The following is a 12223-nucleotide window of genomic DNA, read 5'->3' on the forward strand; positions in this document are numbered from 1 at the left end:
TAACCCAGGACCGTAGGAATTTAAAACAAAGAGAATTCAGGAAAAAACAAGTCTATTCTGACTTTTCAATGTTCCCTCCGAGGACTAAATAATGGTTTGAGTGATATGGCCAAACATGGTCTGGTCTTGCTTCCGTTTGTATTTCCGCTCAAACTCCTGACCATACTGTTGTCATATAATCTTGATAAAGTTAATGTATAAATATTGAGCTAATTCTCCGCAAAAAGCGCAGAACTTGTGACAGACTGAGCAGTTTTGTTGACTGCCCTCTGACTTCAAGTTTCAGCCATTACTGCAAGCAGTTGTTTTCGAAAATAAAGCTTGTTATTCTGTCGTAACGAGTGTGTTGAATTTTTCTACCACAGAAGCGGGAAAATATTAACTTTGACAATACAATGCCCCCAAAAAGTTCACCAAATTACACGTTCCATGTCGTGACCTCCGGCCCTCGAGACCTTCCAGCCGAAACTCACGAAAAGCAACATGTAGGCAACAGTCAGTAAAAGGCTGGAAAGTCCCAGAGTCTATCCCGACTGTCCAAGGAGCCAACCCCCGGAGCCTCCAGGAGCAGCAGCAACCCAGCACCAACCCACCCCGGGCTGCAGGCGGCGGGCGCGGTCTTCCGTTAGAATTCCAACCCTGGCCCCAATCCGACCTGCCGCTTTCAGTAACATATCCAGCTCCCCTCCTTCCTCCATTCCGCAAACGCCGACCTGGCCCTCCGAGAGCCTGCGCTTGATGGAGACAGCGCAGAGGGAGCTCCACTCCCCATCCACCGCCTGCTGCGCCTGTCCTGGGCCAAGCCTTCCAGAGTCTGCACCCTCCCTGGATTCACTTCCTTTCCCTTCAGTTGCTGCACGTGACGAATTGAAGGTCAGAATGAGAAAAGAAATGGAAAGGGGGGAGAAAAGAAAGTGTTTTACTCACAGGTGTCGGAGACAGGAGGAGGTTTCAGTCTGTGTGAAGCTCAGTCACCATTCACACAGAGCTCGCGTTGATTGGCTGGAGGAGCAGAGTCCTTCCGGTCCTAACTCTTCTCATTGGTCAACACCTCATCAGGAAGGTCAGGGGGTGAGCTTTTCCTCCCACATGCGCAGCCTCTCCTCTCTCTTGGACATGCGCAGTCCCGGGCCGGGAGGAGGGGAAATCACCGAGAGGCTTCTCGCTCTGGCCGGAGCTGTCAGCCGGTTGTCTGGAAACCTTGTCTCGAGGAGGGGGAACAATGAGTCGGGCGGAGTTGCCGCGCTTGCGCACTGGAACCGTGAGACGTCACCACAGATTCCTTTGCGCGCGCCGCAAAGTTGTTGCCCAATGGGAAGAGTTGGTGAACCGGAAGGACTCTCTTCCTCCATCCAATCAGCCCCCCCATTGTCTGAATGCGGAAGCTGAACAATGAGCAAAACTAGGACCTCACACGGACTGAAAACTTCCTCCTCTCTCCAACATCTGTGAGTAAAACTCTTTATTTTCTCATTCTGAAGGGAATGGAAGTGAATCGAGGGAGGGTACAGACTCTGAAAAGCTTGGCCCAGGTCTCTCTCTCTCGTAAAGACATTGGCATCCTTTGCTCCCTCAGCTTGACACATTTATTTGTCTGGCTAAAAGGACGGTCTCTTTCCCAATGTTCACAATGAAAGGGCTGGTTTCCCCAGGAGATGGCTGACATTTAAGGAGACAGTAAATGAATATCAGACGGAGACATGTCTCGTGTTATGTGGTACAAATTAGATATTTATGGTTCTGTAATAAAGTATATTTATTATTATTTCTAGCCTTGTAATATTGTACTGTAGCTATGTTATATAGTTCCAGTCATCTCTTCCCTCAGAGGGTTATTAGTCTCTGGATTTCTCTTCCACAGGGACCAGTGGGATGTGGGGGTCATTGAATATATTCACGGATGAGGTGGACAGATTTTTAATAAGTTATTATTTTTCAAATCATTTTTTAAACAATGAGTGCTACGGAGTAACAGAAAAAATGGTGGGAAATGGGCACAAAGTGGAACAAGAGATATTGCCAACATAAATCCAAGCAACACGTTGCAGAATTCATTTGGAACAGGATATTTGAGGGACCAGAGCCTCGAGATGAAATGCCAGATCAATTGAACAACCAGTTAACAGGTTAAAATAGACCATCAAGTCGTGGCAGCATCCTTGTAAATCTCTTCTGCACTCTTTCTCGTTTATCAATATCCTTCCTATAATAGGCTGACCAGAACTGTTCCTCATCATCCAGATGAGTTTTCTGCACTAAGGTTATGTCGACTTTCTCCTTAAGAAAGGAGAGGATATTTTTCCTTCTGATAGGGTGATGGATACCCCATACATTACCTGAGAAAATTTGCAGATTAACTGCCACCATTAGGCGACAGAGAGAACAGGAACAGATTTTCACACCACAATCGGGCGTGCGCCATTACCCCCTCCTCCAACTCACTTAACACCAGAGGCACCAAAGTCTCCCCAAACTGCTCCTTTCACAGATAAAAGCCCTGTCTGTACCAGAGTAGGATAAAGTCAACATAACCCCTCCCATTATAACAAAAATACAAAAGAATCACCACCACAATAGATAAAAGGGGACATTCCTCAATAAGACTGAGGACCCGGAGGATTAATCCGATGGCCAGACTGGCGTTACCCTCAGGGTACCTTCTCCAAACTGAGGAGAAGAAAAGAAGGGCCAACAAGGGAATGGGGATCGAATGTCCCTCCCACATTTTAGACCCACCCATGAAGACCTGCATCCACCACTTCCCACCCTTTGGCAATGGCACCACACGGTTCTGCCATGATTGACGCTCGGATAATAGAAGAAAGACGATGGAATATAAGCACACAGCCCATCTGCCATAACTGAGATAATATAATACAAGTCCCTGGAACACTCGAGGAGAAGAAGAAGACATTCAAACGGCCCTCACAGAATAACAACTCCCTTCAACAGGATAACAGATAACAAATTCAGACAACAACACCATCATAGGGAAAGAGTCCAGATTAGAGTCTCAGTTAGTCTGGGCTGCAAATCTTCGCTCCAATTCTTCCCCTTCAAGGATTTAGCAAAGACCAAGGCAGTAGTCGGATTATTGAAAGACTTGACGGAGTTGTCGGATACAATTTCCAGGGTCACAGGATAAAGCAACATAATTCACTGTAAGGTGAGGTGGGAGCCAGGTCTCACCTCACCTTGCCCATCTCCAGGACCCTCTGGTGATCTTTCAAGTTGTGGAAGAATTGGGAGGGTGGATATTAGATATAGCAGAGTGAGAATGGAGGGAGAGTGTGTGGGACGGAGATTTACAGCTTTTGGGGAATGAGAGAGTAAAGAATGTTCTCTAGGAATTAGAATTGTCTGTTCTGAATTTCTATTCTGTACTGACAGTGATGTCTTTTGTAAATTGTTTTCACAGGATATTAGACGAAGAGGAGGAATTACAGAGAGAAATCTCAAACTTTACGTCTCGATCTGGCTGAGTCTTTCAATTCCTTGGAGCTGAATATTATCGGCCTTTGAATCTAGATGGAGAAATGTTTGTCTGTTCTGTCGGCTTCAAAAGATTTTAACCATCAGTGTGACTGGAAAAGCACCGAGACACACACACCCGAGTGAGAGTGCTCCAGAGCACTGACTGTGGAAAGAGCTTTTAACCAGTTACACAGTCTGAAAAAATATTGCACCGTTCACAGCGGGTAAAATGAAATGAAATGAAAATGAAATAAAAATCGCTTATTGTCACAAGTAGGCTTCAGTGAAGTTACTGTGAAAAGCCCCTAGTCGTCACATTCCGGAGCCTGGTACGGGAATTAAACCGTGCTGCTGCCTGCCTTGGTCTGCTTTCAAAGCCAGCGATTTAGCCCAGTGAGCTAAACCAGCCCCTGAGAGAGACTGTACATGTGTTCTGTGTGTGATCGAGGCTTCAACTGTTAGTCAAACCTGGAGAGAAACGAGGAGACCCAGAACATGGAGAAACCGTGGAAATGTGGGGACTGTGGAAAGGGATTCAGGGCTCCATCAAAGCTGGAAGTTCATCGACGCAGTCACACTGGGGAGAGGCCGTTCACCTGCTCTGTGTGTGAGAAGGGATTCAGTCGATTAGCCACCCTGCAGTCACACCAGCGAGTTCACACTGGGGAGAGGCCGTTCACCTGCTCTCAGTGTGGGAAGGGATTCACTGAGTTATCCAGCCGGCGGAAACACCAGCGAGTTCACACTGGGGAGAGGCCATTCACGTGCTCTCAGTGTGGGAAGGGATTCACTACTTCATTGAGCCTGCGGATACATCAGCGAGTTCACACTGGGGAGAGGCCGTTCACCTGCTCTCAGTGTGAGAAGGGATTCACTCAGTTATCCAGCCTGCAGACACACCAGCGAGTTCACACTGGGGAAAGGCCGTTCACCTGCTCTCACTGTGAGAAGAGATTTACTACTTCATCGAGCCTGCTGACACACCAGCGAGTTCACACTGGGGAGAGGCCGTTCACTTGCTCTCAGTGTGAGAAGGGATTCACTACTCCATCGAGCCTTCTGACACACCAGCGAGTTCACACTGGGGAGAGGCCGTTCACCTGCTCTCAATGTGAGAAGGGATTCGCTCAGTTATCCAGCCTGCAGACACACCAGCGAGTTCACACTGGGGAGAGGCCGTTCACCTGCTCTCACTGTGAGAAGGGATTTACTACTTCATCGAGCCTGCTGACACACCAGCGAGTTCACACTGGGGAGAGGCCGTTCACCTGCTCTCAGTGTGAGAAGGGATTCACTCAGTTATCCAGCCTGCAGACACACCAGCGAGTTCACACTGGGGAGAGGCCGTTCACTTGCTCTCGGTGTGGGAAGGGATTCACTACTTCATCGAGCCTTCTGACACACCAGCGAGTTCACACTGGGGAGAGGCCGTTCACCTGCTCTCAGTGTGAGAAGGGATTCGCTCAGTTATCCCACCTGCAGATACACCAGCGAGTTCACACAGGGGAGAAGGTGTTAACCTGCTCTTAGTGAGAGAAGGGATTCAGATAGCCAGACACCCTGCGGGAACACGAGCGACTTCACACCTGGCAGAGGCCATTCACCTGCTCTGAGCAGGGGAGACATTGAATGATCCTTCCCAACTACGGAGACACTAGCAAGTTAATGCTGGGGAGAGACCATTCATCTCTCAATGTGGGGAGGGGGGGGATTGTGATTCATCACACCCTGTTGTGACTCCCAACAAGTTCACAAATTACAGATGTTGGCTCCGTTGTTATTGGTTCTGCTCTCACTGACATCCAGGACTGCATTCTGTTCATTCTGACATCTGGTGAATGGTGATGATTGGAGGGTTTCTTTCTGCTGGACTGGCCAGTCTAACACCTCTGCCTCCGATGGGCTGACCATTTTTGAGGCTAGTTGCGATTACCTCTTTCCAAGTTTGACGAGGAGCACAGAATGAAAAGGTGTTTGCACGTTGGAAGATATTTAGTTCCCAAAGCAGCCACGTTGCCATGAAGATGGGCTGTGGTGGTTACAGGGTTCTTTTGTCTAATTTATCTGGGTGTTTCTCACAGAAGGAAACTGTCACGGTATGAGGGGCAAGTTGTCTGTGGTAGATTGGGAAATTACAATAAACCTATCACTGAAAGTGGCAACGCAGGTGGATAAGGAGCTAAGAAGGCAGACGGCATGCTTGTCTTCATTGGTCGGGGCATTGAGTATAAAAATTGGCAAGTCATGCTGCAGCTGTACAGAACCTTAGTTAGGCTACACGTGGACTATTGCCGACAATTCTGGTCACCACATTACCAAAAGGATGTTGCGGCTTTGGAGAGAGTACAGAGGAGGTTTACCAGGATGTTTCCTGGCCTGGAGGGTATTAGCTAAGAGGAGATGTTGGATATACTCATATTGTTTTCACTAGAGCGACGGAGGTTGACGGACGACCTGATAAAAGTTTACAAAACTGAGTGGCATGGACAGAGTGGATAGTCAGAAGCTTTTTCCCAGGTTATAACATTCAATTACCAGGTGAAATAGGTTTAAGGTGCGAGGGGCAAAGTTTAGAGGAGATTTGTGAGGGAGGTTTTTTTACACAGAGGGTGGTGAGTGCCTGGAACTCGCTGCCGGAGGAGGTGGTGGAAGCAGGTACGATAGTGACATTTAAGAGGCATCTTGACGAATACATGAATAGGATGGGAATAGACGGATACAGACCCTGGAAGCACAAAAGGTTTTAGTTTAGACAGACATCATGATCCGAGCAGGCTTGGTGGGCCGAAGGGCCTGTTCCTGTGCTGTCCTTTCTTCTTTGTTGTTCTATGTATGACGATAGACAATAGACAGGCAACCACTCACATTTTATTTACATAAAATATAGATTTCTTTGAGAAGCAAAAATTAAACCGCAAAATGAAGCTATCGTGGCTAACAAGAAAAGTTAAAGATTCTATTAGATCAATGGAGGAGACTCATAAAGTGGCCCAAATAGTAGTGAGCCTGAGGATTGGGAACTTGTTTTAGAATTCAGCAAAGGAGGACCAAGAAACTGATGAAGAGAAAATAGAATATGAGAGCAAACTGGGGAGAACTGGAAAAGCTCCGATAGGAATTTGAAAAGGAAAAGATTCGCAAAGACCAATGTGGGTCCATTCCAGGCAGAGACAGGAGAGTTTATAATGGGGAATAAGGAAGCGGCAGAGAAACTAAACAATGTGTTTGTCTTCACGGAGGAAGATACAGAAATTGTCCCAAAAACACCAGAGAACCAAGGGACCAGTGAGCACGAGGAACTGAAAGAGATTAGTATTAGTGAAAAAGCAGTACTGGAGAAATTAATGAGATTGAAAGTTAATAAATCCCCAAAAGCTTCTCTACATCCCAGAGTGTTGAAAGAGGCGGCTGGAGAGACAGTGGATACATTGGTGATCATCTCTCAAAATTCTATAGATTCTGGAATGGTTCCTGCAGATTGGAAGGTGGTAAATGTCACCTCACTATTTAAGGAGGGAGAGAGAAAACAGGGAAGCACAGACCCATTAGCCTGACATCAGTAGGAGGAAAAATGCTACAATCTATTATAAAGGATGTGATAACATACGAATTAGGAGCAGGAGTAGGCCACTCGGCCCCTCGAGCCTGCTCCACCATTCAATAACTTCACGGCTGATCTGATTGAAACCTCAACTCCACAGAGGCCCCTTAGAAAATACATCTGAGGAGATAGTAATAATATTCTTTATTATTATAATCTTTATTATTGTTACAAATAGGCTTACATTAACACTGCAATGAAGTTACTGTGAAAATCCGCTAGTCGCCACACTCCGGCCCCTGTTCGGGTACACAGAGGGAGAATTCAGAATGTCCAATTCACCTAACAAGCACGTCTTTTGGGACTTGTGGGAGGAAACCCACGCATTTTGGGGAGAACGTGGAGACTCCGTACAGACAGTGACCCAAGCCGGGAATTGAACCCGGGTCCCTGGAGCTGTGAAGCAACAGTGCCTCCATGTCGCTGTGTCAGTTATGGGGAACAAGGAAATGGCAGAGGAGTTAAACAGAGTTTTTTGCATCAGTCTTTATGGTGGAAGATACTTTGCCTATCCCATTAATACTAAAGAATGGAGCAATTAAATACCATCACTGGAGAAGTCATTTTGGACAAACTAATGGGGATAAGATAAGTCCCCTGGATGGCTGCATCCGAGGATCCTAAAAGAAATGTCTACAGAGATAGTGGATGCATTGATCGTAATTTTCCAAAAATCCTTGGATTCTGGGGAAGTACCAGAGGATTGGAAAACTGCCACTGTGACAACCCTCCGATTCAGAATGGGAGGGAGGAAAAAAATAAGACACTATAGGGCGATTAGCCTAACATTTATTGTTGAAAAAAATGTTGGAATCAATTATTGGGAAGTAGTAGGAGCACATTGAGAAAATCATAATCTAATCAAGCAGAGTCAACATGGCTTTGTGAAAGGGAAACCGTGTCTGACTAATTTATCAGAATGTTTCGAGAAAGTTTCAACCAGAGTGGATAGAGGGGGACCAGTAGATGTGTTGTATTTAAAATTCCAGAAGGCCTTTCACAAGGTACTTCACAAAATGTTATGTCATGAGAGAAGAACCCATGGAGTTGGCGTGGATAGAGAATTGGCTAATGAGCAGGAAACAGCGAGTGGGGATAAGGGGTTCTTTTTCAGGTTGGTGACCTGTAACCAGTGGGGTTCCCCAGGGATCAGTCCTGGGATCGCAACTGTGTACAATTTATATTAATGACTTGGAGGAAGGAAGCGAACGTACTGTGCCCAAATTTGAAGACAACAGGAAAATAGGTAGAAACGCAAGTTGCGAGGGGGATACAAACAGTTTGCAAAGAGATATTGTGAGGTTAAGCAAGTGGACAAAAAGTTGCCACATGGAGCATAATGTGGGAAAATGTGAAGTTCATTTCGGAAGGGAGAACAAAAGAACAGTATTATTTACATAGTGAAAAACTGCAGAAAGCTGCAACACAAAGGGACTTGGGGGAACTTGTGCACGAAACACAGAAAGCTAGCAGACAGGTGCAGCAGGTAATCAGGAAGGCTAATGGAATGTTGGCCCTGATTCCAAGGGGGTTGGAGTATAAGAGTCGGGAAGTCTTGCTGCAGCTGTACAAGGGGCTGGTGACACCACATCTGGAGAACAGAGCAGTTTTGATCCCCTTATGTAAGGAAATGTATTATTTCATTGGAGGAGGTTTAGAGAAGGTTCACGAGGATGATGCCAGGTATGGAGGTGTCTTAGGAGCAAAGGTTAAACAGGTTGGGACTCTACTCAATGGAATTTAGAACAATGAGAGCTGATCTCATTGAACCATACAGGATTCTTAAGGAGCTTCACAGGGTAAATGCTGAGAGGATGTTTCCCCTCATGGGAGAATCTAGGACCAGAGGGCATAGTCTTAAAATAAAGAGATGTCAATTTAAGACTGAGATGAGGAGGAAATTCTTCTGAGAGTCTTTGGAACAATGAGAGTTGTGGGGACAGAGTCCTTTGTCTATTTAAGGCTGAGATAGATTCTTGATCAGTGAGGTAACCGAGAATTACAGGGAAAGGGCAGGAAAGTGAATGTGTGAAATGTCAGATCAGCTGTGATCCTATTGAAAGATGGACCAGGCTGGAAAGGCCAAATGGCCTACTCCTGTTCCTATTAAGTCTGGTCTCAGTATGGTCTTATTCCTGCCTACCCACCCTATAACCTTTCACACCCTTGCTTTTCAAGAATCTATCCAGCCTGCCTTCAAAATATTCAAAGTCTCTACTTCCACTGCCCTTTGAGGAAGAGAGTTCCAAAGACTCCAAACCCTCTGCCTTAAATGGCCAAGTTGTTACTTTTAAAGTTACTCCAATTTCTAGATCCTCCCACAAGAGGAAACATCCTTTCACATCCACCCTGTCGAGGCCGCTCAGGATCTTATGCGGTTCAATCTTGTCACCGTAACTCCATCGGATACAAGCCCAGCCTGTCAATCATTCCTCATAAGACTAGCCTCCAATGCCAGGTATGAGTTCAGTAAACCTTCTCTGAACTGCTTCCAACACATTGACATCATTCCTTAAATGAGAGCATTACTGTACACAGTGCTCCAGATGTGGTCTCACCAATGTCCTGTATAACTGAAGCATAACCTACTTTTGTATTCAATTCTCCTCACAATAAACAATAACATTCTATTAGCTTTCCTAATTACTTGCTGTACCTGTATACTCGCTTTTTGTGATTCATGCTCTTGGACATCCAGATCCCTCTGAATCTCAGAGCTCTGCAATCTCTCACCATTTAGATAATAAGCTTTTTTATTCTTCTGGCCAACAGGGCAATTTCACATTTTCCCACATTATTCCCCATTTGACAGATCTTTTTCCACTCATTTAAAATATACCTTTTTAACCTCCTTATGTCCTCTTCACAATTTACTTTCCTGCTTATCATTGTACCATTGGAACATAGGAGCAGGAGTTGGTCATTCAGCCCGTCGAGCCTGCTCCACCATTCAATACGATCATGGCTGATCATCCACTTTAATGCTTTTCCCCCACACTATCCCCATATCCCTTTATGTTATTGGTATTTATAAATCTGTCAGTCTCTGCTTTAAACACACTCAATGACTGAGCTCCCACAGCCCTCTGGGGTAGGGAATTCCAAAGATTTACAACTTGCAGATCTCTGTAGATCAAACCATTGCCCCGTTCTATCCCCATATCCCTGTCAGTTTACTTCCCTCAAAAGCACGTCCAATTTCCTTTTAGAAACATTCCAACATCTCTGCTTCTACCCGCATTGTCGGAAGTGGCTTCCAGGTATTTCCCACTTTCTTCAAATGCAAATGAGTCTCAGAGAGCACAGGAAGAGGCCATCCCACCCATTGTTCCCATGCTAGCTCTTTGAATGAACTTTCTCATTAGTCCCATCGCCCGGCAAGTTCCTTTTCCTCCAGAATCTGTCCAGTTCCCTTTTGAAAGTTGCTGTTGAATTTACTTCCTACACCATTGTCAGGCAGTGAATCCCAACAACTCGTTCTGTTATAAATATAATAATTTCACAATACTCTGTGTTTGGATTTTCACAGGGGATTTGAAATGGGGAGAAAGACATTGTTGTTACACAAAATCAAGACTCAGTCTTTATGAATGATCTTCATGAATGGGCAGAGTGTGAAATACCCAGGTTTGTGGTGCCAGACTGGCAATGCCAAGTGCACACGTTCCAGGGGCTGGGCCAGGGAGGGCCACCCTGCCCTAACCCTCACCACTCAGGGGCCTCCCAATGGCCCGGGAACCCTCGGGAACCGTGACGCCTGGCTCTTGTCTGTGTGGGCCAATACTAATCGGCTTCCATGTGACCGACTGGGGAGTCGCTTATATCAAGGCCTTTACATAGGGTGTCCTTCCCGTTAATGGGATGGAGATTGGCCTTAATTGTATCCAGATCTCTCCAATGGGAATAGGCCGGTTAGATCTGAAACCGATTGGCGCTTAGTGAGGTGCCTGATTTCAGACTCTCCTGCGATCTAAGTGGCGCACTTGGATTTGCACCTTGCGCATCGTGGCCATTAGATCGTACCTTGATTTTCATTTGCTGTAAAAGCTTAATTGCTGTGTATGTAAAGAATGTGCAATGAGGATAAATGTACTGGCAAGAGAGACCTTCAAGTTCTGATTCGCCTCAACATTTGAAACTGTATGAATAAGGGATTGTACAGACTCAGATAAAGGGATAGTATGAAACAGTTCTATTGTATTCCTGTCTAAGATAATGAGAGAAGGTGGCGTCAGTAATTGGGGATCCAATTAAATTAATCTAGTGACCAAATTGACCAATTGCCGTGTTACAACAGGCCCAACTCTGACGTGCGGCAACGGTCACTTTGGGGATAAAAGTAGAGATTCCAAAAGTCTTCCTTGTTGGCCAGGTACTGAAGATTCCCGAGGCCGAGTTCTCAGGAAATGACTGTCAAAGAAGGAGCCAGACTCCCGAGGCTGAATTGCACAAGAATTACTGTCAAAGAAGGAGCCAGAGAGGGTTACGCTTCTCCAGACTGATCACCCACATGAAGTTGTAAAAGTTAATGTCTTAAAGTTGTTCAGTAAATATTTTCATTTAATAAATTTATTTTTAAATTTACTATCCGGAGAATTCTGATTTTGTCTTAATTGGTTAAAGTCTTGTCTGAACGAAAGTGAATTTATTAAATGGTAAGTTGGGTGTGGCTGAAATCAATTAAGTTCCAGATAAGATCAGAAAACATAAACCTTCAATTTAAAAAGTTACAATTCTATAGCGCCTTTCACAACCATAGGATGTCCCAAAGTGCTTTACAGCCAATGAAGTACTTTTGAAGTGTAGTCACTGTTGTAATGTAGGAAACACAGCAAGATCCCACACACAGCAATGTGATAATGAGCAGATGATCTGTTTTTAGTGATGTTGATTGAGGGATAAATAGTGACCAGGACACCGGGGATAACTCCCCTTGCTCTTCTTCAAAATAGTGGCTGTGGGAACTTTTACATCCACCTGAGGGGGGCAGACGTGGCCTCAGTTTAACATCTTATTTGAAAGAAGGCTGTTCTGACAGTGCAGCACTCCCTCAGTGCTGGGATGAGGAATGTTGGAACTGGTTTTTGTCCACAGGTCCCTAACTGGGTCTTAACCTTCTGCCTCAGAGGTGATAGTGCTGCCCCCTGA

At 45.5% G+C, this 12223-nt stretch overlaps 1 protein-coding gene across 1 annotated transcript; it reads left to right on the forward strand.

Moving 5' to 3' along the window:
• The first annotated feature begins 1270 nt into the window (after positions 1-1270).
• Positions 1271-11659, forward strand: LOC140421930 (uncharacterized). The gene is made up of 2 exons (XM_072506910.1): positions 1271-1448; positions 3419-11659. The coding sequence occupies exon 2, from the start codon at positions 3970-3972 to the stop codon at positions 5002-5004; it is 1035 nt and encodes a 344-aa protein (XP_072363011.1). The 5' UTR covers positions 1271-1448; positions 3419-3969; the 3' UTR covers positions 5005-11659.
• Positions 11660-12223: the final 564 nt, after the last annotated feature.

Source organism: Scyliorhinus torazame, chromosome 5 (genome assembly GCF_047496885.1).
Source record: "Scyliorhinus torazame isolate Kashiwa2021f chromosome 5, sScyTor2.1, whole genome shotgun sequence".
Classification (NCBI taxonomy): domain Eukaryota; kingdom Metazoa; phylum Chordata; class Chondrichthyes; order Carcharhiniformes; family Scyliorhinidae; genus Scyliorhinus; species Scyliorhinus torazame.